We start from the raw sequence: 18,726 nt of genomic DNA, 5'->3' as shown, positions 1-18,726 counted from the left end.
AGCCCTGCGAGAAAAGCCCCTATGAATGCAATGAGCATGCGTCTGCTCCTCTCTGCCATCTCCGCCTCCTTTCTGGGCGTGACAACAGTACGCACGCTCTACGCTCTGGCGTACGCAACGCACGCTGCGTAATGACGAAATCGTCTGGTTTATATTGGCGCGGAGCAGACCGTGGAGGCCTCTGCGGCGCGGTCCTCGGAGGTGCTCGTTGGTGTCTCTTGCTTGTCATGGCGGACTACCTGATTAGCGGCGGCACGTCTTACGTGCCAGACGACGGACTCACCGCGCAGCAGCTCTTCAACTGCGGGGATGGCCTCACCTACAAGTGCGGGGCTAGGGCACCCACATGGGCGAGGCGAGGGGCCGGATGGGGGTTTCGTTAAAGTTCTGGGAGCGGACGCGGGGAAGAGGTTCTGGGAATTACGAATCTCCGGAGAATAACTTTGACAGGACTGGGTTGGAAAGGGTCGTTTCTACAGTACTTAGGACTTAAGTCTCGAGACTCTGTTCTCTGGACACATGGAATTGTCAGTGTGCAGGAGCACTAATGACAGCTAAGTCGGTGACAGAAAACTCCCAGTCCCTAATCCACCCATGCCATCTTGCCTGTGGCACACGGGGTCGATACAGCTCCCTGCTCAGAGCTTTATGGGATAGAGTTGGATTCTCTTGGTGTAGCCTGAGAGTCCTGCCTAATTCCCTCTACAGCGATTTTCTCATTCTTCCTGGGTATATCGACTTCACTGCGGACGAAGTGGTGAGTAAGATAATGGACTGGGTTTTTCTATTTTGTTTTTGAGATCATCTCCCAATATAACTTTGGCTGGTCTAAAACTAGGTAGGTTACCCAGGCTGACCCCGAACTAATGTCGACTAGTTCTGAGGGAATGCTGAGATTACAGTAAGCATGTGCCACTATGCCCATTCTAGGAATTGGGTTGTGAACATCAAGGAGGGAGGATTGTGCAGTTGGTCGATTGGTTGTTTATTGTTTTGTTTTGGTGTTTTCAAGATAGAGTTTCTCTGTGTAGCCCTGGATGTCCTAGAACTCTTTGTAGATCAGGTTGGCCTCAAACTCAGAGATCCGCCTCCCGAATGCTGGGATTAAAGGCATCATCACGTCCAGCTGGTGATGTGGTTTGCTAATGTGAGCTACACCAGAATGGGCTTTGAGGAGTGAGGTAGAGTAAATGGGAACGGTCTTTCTGGTGAGCACTCAGGTTGCCAGGGCCGTTTTATGGACCCTGAGAAATAAGCGGTGTTTATCTCTAGTGGTTCTTTATCTCCTCAGGATTTGACCTCCGCTCTAACTAAGACAATCACACTGAAGACCCCATTGGTTTCCTCACCTATGGACACTGTCACAGAGGCTGGAATGGCCATCGCAATGGCGGTGAGTCTGGAGGGTCATGGGAGGACAAGGCAGGGTGCCATCTCTGCCAAATCTTGTGCCTCTTATTCATCGCCTACTTGTGTGTTCATCTTGTAGCTTACAGGAGGCATTGGTTTCATCCACCACAACTGTACACCCGAATTCCAGGCCAATGAAGTCAGGAAAGTGAAGGTCAGAAGGGCAAGGATTGTGGCCAGGTTCTCCTGGGAATTGCACAGAGGTGGGGTGGGGTGGGAGTGGAAGGTTTGTTCTGCCAACTGAGGGTCCTTTCTTCCAACTGTGGGGTTCAGTTACTGAGGAGAAAGACCGAAGACCCCATTACTTGAGCTAGTGCACAGTGCATCCAGCCCAACCATGTCCTCAGTAGAGGGATTGGTTTGCTTCTGTGGTACTGCCATAAAGGACAGATAGCCATGGACCTTATGGTTTACACCAGGAGGCCGATGAAAGTGATTTCAAAGATGCAATGACCTCACCATCTCTTCCAGAAATATGAACAGGGATTCATCACTGATCCTGTAGTCCTTAGCCCCAAGGATCGCGTGCGGGATGTTTTTGAGGCCAAAGCCAGGCATGGCTTCTGTGGTATCCCCATCACGGATACAGGCCGGATGGGGAGTCGATTGGTGGGCATCATTTCCTCAAGGGATATTGATTTTCTCAAGGAGGAAGAGCATGACCGTTTCTTGGAAGAGGTGGGTGCCAATAGCATAAAACAACCAATGTTTAACAACCCAGGCTGAAGGAAGGCAGTTTCTTTTGCCTTTGTGAATTACTAGTGGCCTCATTTTCTGACCGCGAAAAACACCTGGCCATGCTTTCTAACTTTTTCATGAAGTTTTTGCATCCCTTCTCCCTGTCTCTGGTGACAGTGTCTGCTAGAATTCATGCTTTTGTTTTGTTTTTCGAGACAGGGTTTCTCTGTGGTTTTGGAGCCTGTCCTGGAACTAGCTCTTGTAGACCAGGCTGGTCTCGAACTCACAGAGATCTGCCTGCCTCTGCCTCCCAAGTGCTGGGATTAAAGGCGTGCGCCACCGCCTGGCTAGAATTCATGCTTTTTATCCCACAAAAAAGTTAGTTCTTGAGTATCTTTCTGGTTTTCTTTGCTCTTGTGTGGTTTTTCCTTCTCCATGAGAGGCTGCTTCCTGTATTGTGTTTTTATTCAAGCAACACTAATTTCAATGGTGTAATGGTTACTGAGTGCCCATCAGGAGGGGCAGGTTGCGATTATGGTGGTCCTTTGATAGTATGGTCTAAGGGAAAGGGAGGGTCCTGGTCTGACTGTCCTCATGACTCCTCTAGATCATGACAAAGAGGGAAGATTTGGTGGTAGCCCCTGCAGGCATCACTCTGAAGGAGGCAAATGAAATCCTGCAACGCAGTAAAAAGGGTGAGTCCTGCTGGGCGCTGGGGGCTTGGTCTACAGAGAGGAACCCTTTTGGGGGGGGGGCTGAAAATGGGAAGGGGCACAGAAATAATCAGGGTCCTGTCTTGTCTTCAGGAAAATTGCCCATTGTGAATGAAAATGATGAACTGGTAGCCATCATTGCCCGGACAGACCTGAAGAAAAACCGTGATTACCCGCTTGCTTCCAAAGATGCCAAAAAGCAGCTTCTATGTGGGGCAGCCATTGGCACTCATGAGGATGACAAGTATAGGCTAGACTTACTGGCCCTCGCTGGTGTGGATGTCGTGGTTTTGGTAAGCTACAACGTAAGTAGGGTGGACCTGTAGGGCCGATTGCTATATCATGGTGTAGCTAGAACTTCTTCTTCTCCTAGGATTCTTCCCAGGGAAATTCCATTTTCCAAATCAATATGATCAAATACATCAAGGAGAAATACCCCAATCTCCAAGTCATTGGAGGCAATGGTAAGAGAAGATGGCTCTGGTGGATAAGGGGTTCTTTTTGCGCTCCCTTCCCACCTGGACCTCATCATCCTTCTATTTCCCTATAGTAGTCACTGCTGCTCAAGCCAAGAACCTCATAGATGCGGGTGTGGACGCTCTGCGAGTTGGCATGGGATGTGGTTCCATCTGCATTACCCAGGAAGGTAATAATATGCTTTGACTGGGGCCAGCGGCTTTTAAGGGAACTACACTTGAGTCCTCCAACATGGGCAACTCTAGGGCCATACAGGCCTCTTGGATGGGTGAGATGGCTGGAAGCAAGACAAGTTCTTGTCGTCCCTCACCTGCCACTCCTTGCCTAGCCTGGCCTCCTTGCTCCTGCTCTGTGCCCTCTCTAAACTCTGGTCTGTTTGTTTTATTTAGCGGCTCCCAAGATCCCACCAGACATAAAGTCCCACAGCCCCAAATGCCCTTCTACTGTCAAGGGCTGCTATAGTAAGTCCGGCCTGGCGCACTGGCCCGGCCCAGCTGCCCACTGCCCGACTGCTTGGTTGACTGTAGCTGTAGCTCCCAGGGTTTGTGGTGCTGTTGGGGGGCAGGGCAAACAGATGTACAGACCATGGTTTGGGGGCTGCTTGAGATCACAGCTTCTTCTAGGGCATTCATAGAGCAGGACCTCCTTCCTGAGGCAGGCCCTGCTCTGCCCACGTTTTCTGCAGTAGGCATGGCTCAATCAGTTCTTGAGCCTGCTCTCTTCGACGTTACCACTGCCCTCATCTTGCCTGAGCTGCCCACTGTGCAGGAAGGGCTAGACCTGACTTTGTGCCTCTGGATACTAACTGCACGGTTACTCTTTCCCTATCTGATACCAGCTGGGCGGGGCTTCCCGGCTGCTGTGATCTGCATGTGCCTGAGGCTGCATTGGGCCCTGAGCCCTGCACACAAGCACGCGCACACTCAGAGGCAAAGCCAGCGTAACTGTACTATTGAAGGCAGATGAGTAGCAGCCATCCCACACACATCTCTGTCAGCTATTGACTTGGTATAGGCATCTTTCGGAGGTCCTGTGAATGGCCCCTTGTATACCACCCCAGTATCACACATCCTTCTGTTCCTCCATCTCTCAACAGTGTTGGCCTGTGGGCGGCCCCAAGCAACAGCTGTCTACAAGGTTTCTGAGTATGCTCGGCGCTTTGGTGTTCCTGTTATTGCTGATGGAGGGATCCAAAATGTGGGTCATATTGCCAAAGCTTTGGCTCTTGGGGCATCTACAGGTAAGGCTTAGTCACCTTCGGACTGGGTGGTACCCCCTTTTCTGTACTGATCAGATTCTTCCCTAGCTTACTTATTTGTTCCAGTCATGATGGGCTCCCTCTTGGCTGCTACCACCGAGGCCCCTGGTGAGTACTTCTTCTCAGATGGGATCCGGCTGAAGAAGTACCGTGGTATGGGTTCCCTTGATGCCATGGACAAGCATCTCAGCAGCCAGAACCGCTATTTCAGGTAGGACAGGAAAACGGCACCCAGTAAACCCTGCATTTTGTTTCATCCCTGTGGCAACGTTGCCCATTTCTTTGCCTGTTCCAACAGTGAAGCTGACAAAATCAAAGTGGCCCAAGGAGTTTCAGGAGCTGTGCAGGACAAAGGGTCTATCCACAAGTTCGTCCCTTACTTGATTGCTGGCATCCAGCATTCCTGTCAGGACATCGGTGCCAGGCGGTTAACCCAAGTCCGGTGAGCGTGGGTAGTTGGGGCGTGACTAGAGGGAGAGGTGCAGGCAGCTACTGTCTGCATCTAATCCCCGCCTTTCCACAGAGCCATGATGTACTCTGGGGAACTGAAGTTTGAAAAGAGAACATCCTCAGCTCAGGTGGAAGGTGGTGTCCACAGCCTTCATTCGTAAGTGCCCTGTGCTTGGGTGGGCGTTTCTGCCAGCCTCAGACCCTCCTTCCTGCTCTGCTTACAGGTGGTCTCTGCCTACAGGTATGAGAAGCGGCTTTTCTGAAGAGATCCAGTATATGCCTTGAATTTTTCAATAAAAGTTTTGAAAGAAAAAAGTGACAATTGATCTTTGAGTTCAGTAGGCACATGGAAATGTGTAGCCACCATCACAGATGTTATGTGTGGCAGAGCATTGGGTTCATGAAAGAAACGTACTGTGTGGAAGCTAGTTAGTTCTAGCTGGAAAGTCAGGAAAGCTATTGTGTTCTCCTTGAATCTGAGCAAGTAGGGAACCCCGGGAGGCAGGGAGGACACTGGCTGAAGACAATTAACCCTTACATTTCCAAACCCCCAGTCAGCAGACACACCCAGCAACACGACTGATGTTTGTATGTAGAAGTATAAGTTATTATTCTGGGTAAGCAGGACAAGTGGTGAAAGTACCCACGGGCAGAGGGTTGGGAAAGCACTGGGCGTCCCTGCACTCTGCAAAGTGCCAGTGCCCTCCTTGACTCTTCTGAGGTTTCATTCTGCGGCTTGACCCAAAGAGGGGAGTATAGTCTCTCCAGGAGGGGGAATGAGGGCAGCTCCTGTCACTCGGCCTTCATGACACAGGAAGTTGAAAGTGGCACAAGCATTGGGCTGCAATGAAAACAGCAGAATTAGCATGGATGGGATAAGTAAGCCTGGGCTGGGCTGGATTTCCACATCTGAAGACCTACCGTATCCTGCACCTCCACAGCGATGCCCCGCTGCCTCATGGCCTGTAGTACTTGGGGGTGCAGCCGCTCAGTCCTGTTTCCAGTGCCCACCACAACAATCTCTAAGAAAGGGGAGACAACCATGTGTTGAGGGTCTGAAGTAGGCCACTTAGGACACGGCCCTACCCACGCCCATACCTATTCTAGGCTCCAGCATCCAGAAAAGGGAGAAGCTCTCTTCAGTGATATCCTGATGGGACCCCACCTGTATGGGAGAAGAGGCCATTCAACATGTCAAGTCGACACAGCCTTTACCCACAGCGATACTAAATAAAGTTAAATTTTCTAGGAGGGCACGGCTTCTGGCTCTAGGCTTCAATTCCGCTGCAGGATGGCGCTCACATTCCACTGGACCACCGTCTGTGGGAGCAACGCGCAGGGGCCAAACACGCGGTTTCCGTTGATCGTGAAACCTCTGCTGTTGTAGCTGTCTATGTACACGGCCTGAGGGAACTCGTTTTGCAGCAGCGAGATGCGCGTCCGCTGGTACAGCTCATCATCCGCGGGAGAGAGCCGGTGGCCACGTCGCGGGGTCGTCCTGCAAAGGGCTAAAGTCAGAGGCTCATGGCTAGGCCGGACTACTCTAGGGGACGGAAAGTTCTGTGGTCCGGTGGTCAGGGGCGGGGCAGGGGGCTCACCACAGCGGACAGACGAGGCGACAGAGCCGCGCAGGCTGCGCTCTGTACAGGCAGCGAAAGGCAAGAGCCGCGGCCATGGCTGCACGGCGCGTAGTAACCGGGTCGCAGGAGGGATGGGATCGAAACGCTGTGAGGCTCAGCGCGGCCATAGCGCCCCTTGCGTCCCGGAGGGCACTTCGCAACTTGGCCCGCGCGGTGGGCACCGACATCTGTCTCAGCTGACTCGGTCCCCCGTGCGGTTCTTGTGCCAACACCTGTTGCCCACCCCGCCGCAGGCAGGCCTGCACCGACTGTCCCTAAGGAGTGGGGGACACCTGCTGGCACGGGTGCCCTCGGGGTATTGTTTAGGCCACAGCTGCGGCCTGCTCCTCGGGTTCTCAGCCATTATCCCGGGCTCCCGGGGCCCGGGGCGGGGCAGCCTCGCACCTGGCCCTGCTATGAACACCTGGTCAGGGTGTGGTGCCAGCCTCCGGGGCCCTAATCCCAGGCTTTGGAGACTCGGGCTCCGTGGGCGGGGCGGGTGGCTAAGGTTTCCCCAGCGAGGCTCGAAATCGCTGCCCGCCCCAACCGCCACCCGCGCGACCGTTGGCGGCCGCGCGGCGCTCCAGGAGAGGCGTGGCCGGGCGTGGATTGGCTTCGCGGGAGCGCGAGGGGGTGTGGCCAGAGGGCTTCTCCTTAAAATGGCTCCAAGTCTGCCGACTGCTAGAGCCAGCGGAAGGGCACGCCGTAGCAGTGCTGGAGTAGCTGTTCGGGTGGGACTCACTGGGCCGAGCCGGACCAGACGTCAAGTAGACAGCGCCTGGAGCAGCACCCTGCCCTCGCGTGCTCCGCGTGCGCGTATCGAGTCTCCCTACCCCTGTCCTGAGCCGAGTCTAGGGCCTACTGGGCAAGCTGGCGGCGCGCGGCTTGGGCATCTCTGCGCACTGGTTCTGTCCTGGCCTCAGGGGAACTTGGTCGCGTTTTCTATCCGCTGGACAAGACGGGTGGGATGCTCGACACCATCGGGGCTTGGCTATGGGGTTCTTGCAGGGCCGGTTGCAATGGGTTCTGGAGAGGCTGTCCTGCCGCTGCTATGTGGGCCGGTTTGGCCCCTGGCACTTCATGAGCTGGCAGTGTCACCGGACAAAGAGTCCCGAGCCTTGGGGTGTCCCACAAGTGGACGCGTGGGTTTACTTCCTCTCGGGTCCCACGGGATCGCTTCCCTCTTGGCGAATTCCGAAGCCCGCCCCGTCACCGTACCAGTGGCTGCGGCTGTTTGGGACTCATAGAGCTAATCCTTCCCTTCTGATCTAATCCGGATTGGGACCTGGTCCCTGGGGAGGCCCCCACCTTCTATTGTTCTGGGGCCCAGGTGAGCGCCTCATTCTCACTAGACCGGATTACAACACCTACTTGTCTGCCCAACTGGAAAGGGATGGGCGGGTTCCGGTTTGGCCCCAGGGCGAGTGACCTGGGGGCAGGAGCCGTCCTCCAACGGCTGGACAGCGGGCAACGGAATCCCAAAAGCAGCTGTTGTCTCCAGAGCATTCCAGCTGCGCTTGGATTTCGTTCCCTGCTCTCCTGCCTGAGCAGCGCCCTGGCCCAGATGAGGCGGTCTCTACCCTCAGAAACACTGCTGGGCCATTCTGATCTCCATCTCTCAGGTGCACCCTCAGGCTGATGGTGGCAGGCAGAGACGACGAAAAGTGCTCAGACTGATGGCCAGCTCTGGAATCCCCGGAGAACACTAACGGGAGGTCCTGGGTCCTCTCTGTAGGGCCGCAATGGCGGTGAGTCCCACAGGGCCGCCCAGCCCGCAGCTCGCTATAGATGGCTCTTCACTTCCTGGGGAAAAACCACCCCAACCGTCTTCATGGAGGGAGAGAGCTTAAATCACCAACTGCCGGTGGGTCCCAGCCCGGCCAGCAGCTGTACCCACAGCATAAGGAAAGTGCTTTGGAATGACACGATCACTCCCGTTGAGTGGGCACCCAAGAAGCCATCGGGAATGTCGTGTCCGCCCAGTGCTCTTTCGGCACCTCCCAAACAGGGCCTCAGAGCCCTAGCCCCGAGAGAGGAGCCTTGCTAAACTTTTCTTATCCCTAGAGTTCACTCTTCTCCGGAGCAAAGTTCACTAGTTGGATTCATTCATTACTGGGGGAAGTGGGAGACTTAAGTTACATTGAAATGAAAGCGTCTGGACAGGAAAGCTTTCCCACAGTATGCTGATTCCTTGGGTCTTCTCATGATCACGTTTAATTGTCTCAAACTGACCAGTTATCTAAAGAACAATCAAAGGTGCCGGTAACAACAGGTTAAAGGAAAAACATTAGAAGCTGGTAATTCTGGAAATTATGATGACTTAATTCCTCAAGTATCAAGAGGTGCAATTCTATCAGGTTGTACTTTTATTGGGAATAAAGACACACCATACCAATGAGGAAAGGCGTGCAAATGATCGGAAAGAATTCAAGTTTTTTTTTTTCTTTGCTTTTCAAGTAGGCAGTAAAGTGTCTTTAATGGAAGATGGGAGTGGTAGTGCACAGCATTAATCCCAGCACTCGGGAGACGGATGCAGGTGGATTCCAGTGAGTTTGATCCCAGCCTGGTCTATCTACAAAGCTAGTTCCAGGACAGCCAAGGCTGTTACACAGGGAAACCCTGTCTCGAAAAAACAAATAAATAGTGTCTTTAATGATACAGCCTTACTCCACTGACAATTTGTCTGACATTTAAATCTTGTTTAAATGGGGCAAAAAATGAAACATCACATAAGTACAAAAATATGAAGCTTTGACCAAATGTCTCGCTTGGTGACAAAGACCCACCACCAAATTAATAAATAATTAAGGATGACGATGAAAAAAAAACCCTAGGCGCAAAAATGACCCCGAGATTTTGGGTGTAGGGCTCACGAATGCAGGAACGGCCGTCGGAGGAACACTGGAAGCGGTGGGTTGAATGTAGGCTTACTCGGCATGCTCCAACACTCTAGTCCACTCAGGAGGGTCCACTGCCGGATCCCGCCCCAGCCAAGCGAACCTCCCGGAAGCTCTACGGCTAATTTACTTCCTGTTCCTCTCACTCTTCCGGTCGCCATGGCGACAGGGCGCCTTGGCGTGGGGGAGACACTGGAGGCCCTTAACGCCGCAATGGGCCCTGGTAGCCCGGTGTGGTTCAAAGAAACGCACGCCCGGCACTTGCGTGTCCGCGACTTCTTGGCGCCGCGAAGCGCGCTACAGGCGCGCTTCGGGGACGGGCAGGTGGGTGCGAGCTGGTCAGGGATCTACAGCCCGTTCCAGGCCAACTAGGGTCCACTCACACGCCCATCTGCCCGCAGGTGCCAGAGTGCGTGTTTCATGCGGTCTCCGGCCTGCAGGGCCCAGGGGTGGCCCCTGTATTGCGCTGCGCGTCAACACCCGCGGGTTTATCACTCCAGCTACAGCGGCCCGCGGTCTTCGAGCGTGTACTCGGTGCCCTGACTTCCTATACTACTCCCGCCAAGCCTGCCTCGCCGGGCCCGCGGATTATTCTGCATTGTCCCGCATTGCGCGGCAACCCGGGCACACTCCGCCTGAGCCAGCTGCGTGCTGTGCTCGTGGCCGACCACCTAGCTCGGACGCTACGTGCTCATGGGTAAGCGCGCGTGTTCCAGTCTGCAGTGGCACAAGACTGACCCTTTGGGGACAGACGCGGAAGGTGGGAAGTCATGGTGATCTGGACCTGGTTCGCAGGCTGAGACAGCCACCTTTGCTTTGTAGGGTGTGTGTGTGTCCAGTGCCCTCGGTGCGGGACTCGCACATGGCAACTTTCCTGCAGAAACTTCTGGTGGACTGGCCCACTACCTCGAAGTGCGCCTCAACCGAAACCTTGAGGACCTGTGTGTTTGCAGAACTTAATTCTAAAGAGACAGTGCCCCCTGGAGTCCTAGGCCGACTGTGTCTGAAGGAACTTGTAGAAAAGAGACGTTCAGCTGGCTATGACCCCAGCATAGACAACTGTTTGGGTAGGACAGTGGCCAAAACATGGGTGGGGGACCTCTGCACTGCCAAGCACTTCAGTGCCTCTCTTGTTTTCTGTAGTGACTGAGGATCTGCTCTCTGTACTGTCTGAGCTGCAGGAGGCTGTGTGCCATTGGCCAGAGGGCGGCCACCCAGGCCTGGTTAGTGGCTCCAGTCTTGACCTCTGCCCAAACTAGTTTTCTGCATCTTTATAATAACTCTCCTGTCTCTCTCTCTACTCAGGCTGGAGATCCAGACGCTGGTGTGGATGGCTGCATGGTTGTGCACGTGGTGAGCTGTGAGGAGGCGGTGCAGCAACAAAAGTTGGATCTGCTTTGGCAAAAATTGGATGACCAGGCTCCTCTCAAACAGGTTGGTTTTCAAAAGTAAACCACCTTGAAGGTTTTTGAAGGCCCTTGAAAACCCAAAGGGCCTGTAGAGCACAGGTTCAGGCTGAAGTGAGGGCCAACTTCGGTCTTGAGGAGGTACTGAGACTGGTGGTTACAGACTGGGAGAAGTAACCAATGTAGGCTCCCTGGAGGCTGCAAGGGAGGGCCACCTGGACTGAGCCCTTTGGCATTCTCTCACAGAAGCACCTGATCTGTGGCCCAGTGAAAGTAGCTGGTGTACCTGGCACCCTGATGACTGCCCCCGAGTACTACCAGTGAGTGAGTTGGCAGGCAGACCAGCCAAAGCCGGGGCAGCTGAGATGTGGGGAAGGGCTTCCACTGGGACTTTGCTCACTGGCTTTCTTTCCTAGGCTCAGATACGCTCAGGTGTGTAAGGCCTCAGCACTGAAGCATGGTGGGAACCTGGCACAAGGTATACCTGGGAGACCCTGCTTGTGCCCTGAAGAACCAGCAGGTCATTTAAACCTCTAGTCCTTGTTCCTTGTCTGTAGGCACTGACCAGCCTGTATCTCTCACCCCCAGATCCAGCCTGGACCAAGACCTTTGATGTCCTCTCTGTAGCCACCATCAAATTTGAGATGCTAAGCACAGCTCCACAGAACCAAGTAAGCCTGGGTATGTCACAGTACTAAGCCCGAGGAGGACGGTGTAGTGCCCATGCCCTCTACAGCTGGATCCATCCCCTAGCTCCTGCTGGCCGACAGCGCCACCTCCACGAAGGGCACAAAGGGCGGCACTTTTGTCATGTACAACTGCGCCCGCCTCGCCACACTCTTCGAGGGTTACAAACATGGGGCGGAGCGAGGTCTGTATCCCACCTTTCCACTTGTAAGCAGCCTGGATTTCTCACTCCTCCATGACGAGGTGAGTGCTCCTCCTGAGAAATGGCCACAAGCAGAGGGCTTGGTCTTAGCACCCTTGTCTCCCACAGGGTGAGTGGCTGCTGCTTTTCAACAGTGTCCTTCCCTTCCTGGACCTGCTGAGGCAGACTGGGCACCTGGCCAGCACCCCAGGGCTGCACACCCCTGTACGCACAGAGACGGTGAGGCACAGACACTACACACTAGTCTTTATTCTGGGTTGTGACACAAGAACAAGACAACAGCTCAGTGATTCAACCTCTATCTCTAGGTGTGCAAGTTCCTGGTGCAGCTCAGCATGGATTTCAGCTCATACTACAACAGAGTACACATTCTAGGGGTAAGCATACAGTAGAAGGGCATCTGTGGGCAATGCAGGGGACACAGGGTAAGGATGAGGGGAACAAGAGGATGAGCCTGGTTTTTTTCTTTCAGGAACCTCGGCCACACCTCTTTGGTCAGATGTTTGCCCGCCTACAGCTTCTGAGGGCAGTACAAGAGGTGTTCCACACAGGCTTGGCTATGTTGGGCCTCCCTCCGCTGAGCCACATCTAAGGGCCCAATAGCTGGGAATGTTTACAAAGTCACCAAATGGGAAAAAGACAAAACCTCACAAATGTTGGACACCTAAAGCCAAAATAAATACAGTTTCATCCCACTGTGGACAGTGAGGCATATTCTTGGTCCGCCTATGCGGCACAATACTGGAGTACTGGAGTCAAGAACCTATGGACTGCCTCACTTCCTCAAAGCTCACTGAGCATGAGCAGACAGCGGATCCCTGCTCCACTGTCTACAGGCAGGCTCATGCTCAGTGCTCCAACCACTGAGATAACTCAGTCGTACCAGTTGTAAACCTCAAGTCCCTGACCTGCAAGAGCACAGCGGTGGCCAAACTCAGGGCTCACAGGCCAGCAGTCCATGTCAGCCACATCTGGCACATGGTACACAGTGCTATTCATGAAAGCGGGCTCACCACGCCCCAGACGCCAGAAGGTCAGCCGCTGGTCTATGGAGGCTGAGACCATGAGGCTGGGACTTAGGATCTTTATGCCTGTCACATGGGCAGCATGTGCACAGGGGACAGAATATTCCTCTAGGACACACAGCTGTGGCACCAGCTCAGCCTTCTCATCATCCTCTTCCAGCTCTGGCATCTTCACAGCAAGGTTGAAGACATGGAGGGACCCATCCTCACTGCCACTGGCCACAAGATGGTGGCCCTCAGGTGTAGGCAGGGTGTCTAGGCTGTTGACACCACAGCTATGGGCCTGGACGGTCAAGCAGGGAGTGCCCAGCTCTGGAGGAAGAGAGTGGCTATTAGGGTCCTGCTTTCATCTTGTGTGAGAGGTGGTGAAGGATGTCACACTACTTACGGTAGGGAAGCCCAGGATGTGCTGGGGACCCCAGGGTAGTGGAGCCGCGGTCCATGGCAGTGGTGAGATCCCAGAAGGCCAGGCTGCCATCTGTAGCTGCACTGCACAGGAGCAGCCTCCTGAAAGCCAGGAGAGGGCAGCCAGATCAGTGAAAGGGATGGGAAGACAACAGGAGCCCCTACCCAATCTAGACAGGACAGCCTCTCTCACCGCCGCTGGTTAGGTGCCTCATGTGTGAAGGAATGGACTTTGAGAACACACCGCTTGTGGTGGAAAGTCTCAGCAAGGAGATGCAGAATCCGCCCAGAGTCCTCCAAGAGAAAAAGCCTGGGGGCGGGGAGGCAGCTCAGAACTCATCCTGGAGAGCTCATACCCTGTCTCCCCCTATGACCACTGTCCCCAAGTGCTTACCTCACTGCTCCATCACTACAGGCTGCAGCCACAAGGGGGCCATGACCAGGCTTATCGGAATCAAACTCACAAATAGCAAGAGACATATACCTGCAGGGAGAACATAGCTGTCAGGTGGAGCCTACAAGCTAGGAGACCCCTGCCTGTAGCTTCCCTACAATGATCCCGATCAACACCATGACAGGGAGTGCACATTACCTGGTCTCAGGGTCCACTTTGACCATCCGATGCCGGTTGCGCTGCCGGTCCCAGTACTCAGCTAGCCGGTGGGACGAAAGGTGCAAGACGTGGCAGGCAAGGCGGCTTGGGGAGCTGGGGTCAGGAGTGACCATGAGGCTGAAGCAGTGCATCTCGGCTCGACCCCCTGCAGACACTACATTAGCAGTGAGACCTGGTCGAGAATCACCTGGGCCACGTGGATGGCCAATGCCCCACACTGCCAGAGCACGCACCGAAGAGATATGGTTACACACAGATGTGAGTGCATGTGCTGAGCCTGTAGTTGTGGGAAGCGCTAGGACACAGACAGTAGTGTCCTCGCTGGATGTGATCACGATGTCAATAAAGCCAGGCCCCTCACTGCCAGGCTCCACGTAGTCAGGCTGCTCCAAGCTGGGTATGTCAAATTCAGGGCCCAGGGTTATAGTGCCCACACGCTTTACGCATGTGATTTCACGGCCGTGCAGACCCTCTCGGAGAATAATATTTGGCCGAGTACAGCCACCTAGAGCCCGATAGAGCATGACATCGCCATCCTTAAGGTAGGCAAAGGCCATGGCTGACTCAGTATCAGAAAAGGCCCAGGAGCGGTGCCCTCCACCGCAGCTGACGTTATGCAGCTTCTCATGGGACCGGGGGTTCCACACTACAAATTCATTGGCATGGAAACCCAAGATGACCATGCTTCCATCAGGTACCATGCGAAGCCCAGTTATCCAATTCATGCCTCGACAGCATTTCTGCCTTAGGACTGGCTGGAGCTTACCGCCATGAACGAAGAGCTGGAAGTAGCCGCCATCGCGGCCTGTGCTGAATACATAGCCACCGTGGCAAGTAATTGAGGTCACACCCTGTTTCCCATGCAGAGAACGGAGCATGGATACTGGGACTAACCCTGTTGCAACATTCTCAGACCCACCGCTACCACCCCCAGTTCCAGGTGCCTCAGATGCAGTAATAGCCTTGCTTCCAACCCGAGGATTTTTGAACAGACATGGTCTGGCAGGGAAGAGCATCACAGAGCCACGGCGGTCCCCACACACCAGGAAGTCACCTGGGGGCAGGAAGGCACTACATGTGTGCCATCTCTGCCTGCTTGGGGGAAGCAGGTACCGGCAACGTTCCTTGACAAAGATGGCCTTGCCAGTGGGTGCAGCTGAGATCTCCAAGCAAGCTACTACCCCACCAGGGCCTGATGCCAACAGCAGAAGCTCCTCATAGCCACGGAGGGCCCAGCTCAGGCTGTGAACCTTCCCGCGGAACAGGTTCTTGTCGACAGCAGCAGTGGGAGTGTTGATGGGGACAACCTTGACAAGACCCTCCCCATTGGCCAAGGCACAGAGTCCAAAGCCCTCGGGCCCAGGCGCTGCTTCCAGCAGGCAGTAAGACTGAAATCGGTTGTCCTCCAGCAGCTGCTCCCAGGATTTGACCTCAAGGTCGTAGAGGTACAGAGCCCCTACATCGGTCACTGCCAGTACTCGCCAAGAACCAGCCAGAGTCACAGCCTTGAGGGCACCTGGCCGGCTAGGGGACTTGAAGGACAGAGCTGAGACACCCAAGCCTGGGTATCCACGACCTACCAGGTGCCAGAGTCGTATGCCTGAGTCATCACCCCCAGTGATCACCCAGGCTTGCTTCTCATGAGTAGCAATGGCCCGGATCCCACGGCCCTGGTGGCCCCGAAAGGCTTGCAGGATCTCACCTTCGTGGTTCCACACCAAGCAGGCACAGTCCTCGCCTGCACTAATAAGATAATTCTCTAAGAGCTTCACCTGCCACACACGGGCACTATGTCCAAAGCAGTGACCAATATTCTTCACCTCACCCCCAGGCACCCGGATGTCGCCCACCTTCCAGATACGGACACTTCGATCTTCAGAAGCAGTTGCCAGCAGGCCCTTGCTCTCCAGATAGGACATGCTGAAGACGATACCCATGTGTCCACTGACCCGCTGGTCAGGTGCCACAGGTTTGTCATCTGTTAATGCAGTTGCTGGATACCAGATCAGGAGCTCGTTGGAAACGGCACCTGCCACTATGGTCAGTTCCTTCCAAGTGTCTCCAATCAGGCAGGCTGAGGAGAGGGTGCACCTATCTGTGCAGGGGACGTCCTGCAGCACACACCCTATCACTGGGTCATACAGCACCACTGAGTTGTGGCCCAGGGCCAGGGCTATATTACCCTCGAGCCAGCGTGCATCCCAGATCCAGTCGGACATGTTCCACAGATTAGAGCGCCAGAGCTCTCGAAGATGGCTTTGACCCCAGCTAACTTTCACAATTCTGAGTCCCTTACTGCCAAACGCAGCTATCATGGCCTCAGAGTCAAGGTCTCCTTTGGGCTCTGGTCTCACTCGGAGCCCATGGATAAGATAGTGGCCAAGCAGGCTCTGCACTCGCTTCAACATCCGGAGATGCCCACCAAGGTCCAGGTTGTATACCAGTAAGTCAGGTCCCTCACCTAGACGGAGGGAAAGACCACATCAGAGCTGCTCACCTAATGCTATGTGACAAGATGGGAGCAGAACACTGCTTAGCATGTAACTTAACATATCGGACACAAAGTCCTAGTAGTCCTGGCCTCAGCTTTAGCTAGGCTTCTATTGCAAATGCATGTGCCTCTGAGTCACTTGTTTCTGTGGTGATGTTCTCGCAGCCCAGGTTGGCTTTAAATTCAAATCCTCTTGCCTCAGCCTCCCAACCTGGGATTATAGCACTGTGCCATTGTGTCTGGCTATCAATTATCCTTAATGTATAGTCACTAGGAACTCCCCCTGGTGTCCATCATTCAACCCTCTTCTGCTCTAGGCCCCAAATTCTCAGCTTCATCCGTCTCTACATGAATCCTCCCTGAGGGAAAAGGCTGTGTCACCTTTCCACCCTTTAGGCCTATAACCAGCATCCCTCCTTAGTCAGAAACCCTGTGCGGATTCAGAAGCAATGGCGGGGCATGAGTGGGGAGCAGAGGCAGCCTAAGCTTTGTAGACAGGCAGCTAGGCTTGAGTTCTGGCCCCACCACTGGACAGTGGGAACCCTTCTAGGAGACTGAGTCTTAGAAGGCCTAACCAGCACCAGACAGCAACAACAAAGAGCCCTTGGAAGGCAGCAAGTCCCTGCACAGGAGGCTGGAGAGATGGCTCACTGGTAAGGGCTCTGACTGCTCTTCCAGGGGACCCGGGTTCAATTCCCAGCACCTACATGGCAGCTCACAACTGTCTGTAACCCCAAGATCTGACAGGGTTAAACCTAGACAGCTTCTTCTGTGTTAACTTATGCTCAGAGGCTTGTCCAGTGCCCCCTTCTGGCTTGTGCAGTATCTCCTATTCTTTTTTTTTTTTTTTTTTTTTGGTTTTTGGAGACAGGGTTTCTCTGTGGTTTTGGAGCCTATGCTGGAACTAGCTCTTGTAGACTAGGCTGGTCTCGAACTCACAGAGATCCTCCTGCCTCTGCCTCCCAACAGTATCTCCTATTCTATACAAGCTTACAATTCCTGGGCAATCTCTTACACCCCCATACCCGTGTGTATAGAACCCATAGACGCATCCAGAATCAGACTCTCAGCTTCCTTTTGGCCACCTGCAGCTGTTTCCCACCATCTCATCCTCCCCAAGTCATTTCAGTTGCTCATTGCCAGGCACTGCCCATGCCCAGCCGGAACTCGGGGGCTCAACATTACTCCTCTCCTATTGTTCTCTATCTCCTCTTTCTCCAGAGTCTGCACATTTCACTTCCAGAAGAGGTTGCTGGCCCCACCTCCAGAGAGTTTAGCTCACTGGAGCAACCCGACATTTGCACCACCAGCCCCCTCCTTATCAATTCTAGATTATACCCTCACCACATGGGCATACACACAACCCTGTTGGGGCTAATGATGGCTGACCCAAGACACACTAGTCAGTGCTAGAGACCTATATAAAACCTACCACCAATGGTGTCGTCACTAGAGCCTAGAGGCTTGGCATTAGACCTTTACAACCAACCCCTGGGCATGTGATTACTGACCCAGTCGGCCCAGAGCCCCATCCCAGGAGGGCCCTCAGTCCCGGTCTCTCCCAGCACTGTGCTACTCAGATTAGTATCGGACGCTAATTTTGGCGACCATACCTTGTTCAGGCCCCTCATCTTTGGGGGCGGAGCTCACCCTACCCAGAGGCCAAACTGCTGCCACACCCCCTGGGGCTGCTCATTCTTTACCTCCCCACTCGTTTAGATCATGTGAGCTCATTTAGGGGTGCACACGCCCTTCCCCCAACATGGAATGCCTGCATCCCCCCCACGCCTTCCCGCGTCTCTGCCCACCCTTTCCACTGCAATTGATGAAGAGCTGCCACGGCTACGCCAGACTTTTGTCTCTCGAGCCCCGCCCTCCGCGGGCAGATCCTCCGACCCAGCCTTATCCCACGGCCAGTCTCCAGCCCACTGCCCATCCTCCTCTCCGGGGCATCCCTTTGTCCCGGGGCGACCACCCCAGGGGACCGGCTAGTTCTTCGCCCGCTAGCGCGACGAGAGCCGATCAAGCCTCACCCGCCAGCAGCCGGTCCCCAACGCACTCCAGACCCGTGACCGGGAGGAGTATGAGCTCCGAGGTTGCCCGCGGCCAGATGAAGTCCCGGAGAGCCTCCAGAACCTCCATGTCGCTCCTCAAGCTGCCGCAGCGGCCACAACCAGAAGAGAGCTGCGTTCTCGCGAGAAGCAGCCGCCTGCTGAAGAGCCGCGGTGCAGAGCTCCCGAGCCCTTAGCTACAGGTAGCCGAGCCCCTGCGCTCGGCCGCGGCCGTCCAATGACGACGCTCTGCCCACGCGAGCCCGCTCGTGATTGGCCCAGCCAGGGAGCCGCCCCGCCCCCATAAGGCGGGAGGGGGAGCGCGGTGGGCCTCCCCTCCCCCA

The 18,726-nt window shown here is 54.6% G+C and overlaps 4 protein-coding genes across 7 annotated transcripts; 2 read left to right on the top strand and 2 right to left on the bottom strand.

Annotated features, from left to right (window-relative positions):
* The first annotated feature begins 149 nt into the window (after positions 1–149).
* On the top strand, positions 150–5,302 carry Impdh2 (inosine monophosphate dehydrogenase 2). Of its 2 annotated transcripts, XM_075964588.1 has the most exons (15): positions 150–325; positions 709–757; positions 1,292–1,393; positions 1,490–1,564; positions 1,882–2,088; positions 2,696–2,783; positions 2,895–3,094; positions 3,175–3,265; positions 3,352–3,447; positions 3,668–3,739; positions 4,375–4,518; positions 4,603–4,747; positions 4,835–4,978; positions 5,060–5,143; positions 5,228–5,302. In XM_075964588.1, exons 1-15 carry the CDS (start codon positions 228–230, stop codon positions 5,247–5,249), a joined length of 1,617 nt encoding a protein of 538 aa, XP_075820703.1. In that variant the 5' UTR covers positions 150–227; the 3' UTR covers positions 5,250–5,302. The 2 variants fall into 2 exon arrangements, with proteins under 2 accessions (XP_075820703.1, XP_075820704.1); XM_075964589.1 differs by lacking the exon at positions 3,668–3,739 and having other exon boundaries at positions 152–325.
* Positions 5,303–5,571: 269 nt separating this feature from the next.
* Positions 5,572–6,875, bottom strand: Ndufaf3 (NADH:ubiquinone oxidoreductase complex assembly factor 3). The gene is made up of 5 exons (XM_075964601.1): positions 6,585–6,875; positions 6,289–6,484; positions 6,085–6,151; positions 5,908–6,008; positions 5,572–5,827 (listed from the first exon to the last, which is right to left on the bottom strand). The coding sequence occupies exons 1-5, from the start codon at positions 6,791–6,793 to the stop codon at positions 5,711–5,713; spliced, it is 690 nt and encodes a 229-aa protein (XP_075820716.1). The 5' UTR covers positions 6,794–6,875; the 3' UTR covers positions 5,572–5,710.
* Positions 6,876–9,636: 2,761 nt separating this feature from the next.
* Positions 9,637–12,497, top strand: Dalrd3 (DALR anticodon binding domain containing 3). 3 transcript variants are annotated; one of them, XM_075964587.1, is made up of 12 exons: positions 9,637–9,826; positions 9,904–10,199; positions 10,325–10,569; positions 10,646–10,725; positions 10,808–10,936; positions 11,155–11,228; positions 11,325–11,386; positions 11,497–11,579; positions 11,662–11,838; positions 11,932–12,016; positions 12,106–12,174; positions 12,270–12,497. In XM_075964587.1, exons 1-12 carry the CDS (start codon positions 9,662–9,664, stop codon positions 12,398–12,400), a joined length of 1,596 nt encoding a protein of 531 aa, XP_075820702.1. In that variant the 5' UTR covers positions 9,637–9,661; the 3' UTR covers positions 12,401–12,497. The 3 variants fall into 3 exon arrangements, with proteins under 3 accessions (XP_075820702.1, XP_075820700.1, XP_075820701.1); XM_075964585.1 differs by having other exon boundaries at positions 11,906–12,016; XM_075964586.1 differs by lacking the exon at positions 11,662–11,838 and having other exon boundaries at positions 11,906–12,016.
* Wdr6 (WD repeat domain 6) lies at positions 12,027–18,662 on the bottom strand. The gene is made up of 6 exons (XM_075964577.1): positions 18,365–18,662; positions 13,820–16,301; positions 13,622–13,711; positions 13,421–13,537; positions 13,211–13,329; positions 12,027–13,134 (listed from the first exon to the last, which is right to left on the bottom strand). Exons 1-6 carry the CDS (start codon positions 18,471–18,473, stop codon positions 12,671–12,673), a joined length of 3,381 nt encoding a protein of 1,126 aa, XP_075820692.1. The 5' UTR covers positions 18,474–18,662; the 3' UTR covers positions 12,027–12,670.
* Between the last annotated feature and the right edge of the window lie 64 nt (positions 18,663–18,726).

Source organism: Microtus pennsylvanicus, chromosome 3 (genome assembly GCF_037038515.1).
Source record: "Microtus pennsylvanicus isolate mMicPen1 chromosome 3, mMicPen1.hap1, whole genome shotgun sequence".
NCBI classification, from domain to species: domain Eukaryota; kingdom Metazoa; phylum Chordata; class Mammalia; order Rodentia; family Cricetidae; genus Microtus; species Microtus pennsylvanicus.
Note: the sequence above shows the minus strand (reverse complement) of the source record. Positions and strands in the feature narration are given on the sequence as shown.

Coding starts and splice junctions, on each gene's coding strand:
- Impdh2 (XM_075964588.1), top strand. CDS start 228: ATGGCGGACTACCTGATTAGCGGCGGCACGTCTTACGTGCCAGACGAC. Junction 326..708: donor GGGGATGGCCTCACCTACAA/GTGCGGGGCTAG, acceptor TTCCCTCTACAG/CGATTTTCTCATTCTTCCTG. Junction 3,740..4,374: donor TACTGTCAAGGGCTGCTATA/GTAAGTCCGGCC, acceptor ATCTCTCAACAG/TGTTGGCCTGTGGGCGGCCC.
- Ndufaf3 (XM_075964601.1), bottom strand. CDS start 6,793: ATGTCGGTGCCCACCGCGCGGGCCAAGTTGCGAAGTGCCCTCCGGGAC. Junction 6,485..6,584: donor CGCCTCGTCTGTCCGCTGTG/GTGAGCCCCCTG, acceptor AGCCCTTTGCAG/GACGACCCCGCGACGTGGCC. Junction 6,009..6,084: donor GATGCTGGAGCCTAGAATAG/GTATGGGCGTGG, acceptor CCCCTTTCTTAG/AGATTGTTGTGGTGGGCACT.
- Dalrd3 (XM_075964585.1), top strand. CDS start 9,662: ATGGCGACAGGGCGCCTTGGCGTGGGGGAGACACTGGAGGCCCTTAAC. Junction 11,229..11,324: donor ACTGCCCCCGAGTACTACCA/GTGAGTGAGTTG, acceptor TTTCTTTCCTAG/GCTCAGATACGCTCAGGTGT. Junction 12,017..12,105: donor CCCCTGTACGCACAGAGACG/GTGAGGCACAGA, acceptor CTCTATCTCTAG/GTGTGCAAGTTCCTGGTGCA.
- Wdr6 (XM_075964577.1), bottom strand. CDS start 18,473: ATGGAGGTTCTGGAGGCTCTCCGGGACTTCATCTGGCCGCGGGCAACC. Junction 13,712..13,819: donor AAAGTGGACCCTGAGACCAG/GTAATGTGCACT, acceptor TTCTCCCTGCAG/GTATATGTCTCTTGCTATTT. Junction 13,330..13,420: donor GAGGCACCTAACCAGCGGCG/GTGAGAGAGGCT, acceptor CCTGGCTTTCAG/GAGGCTGCTCCTGTGCAGTG.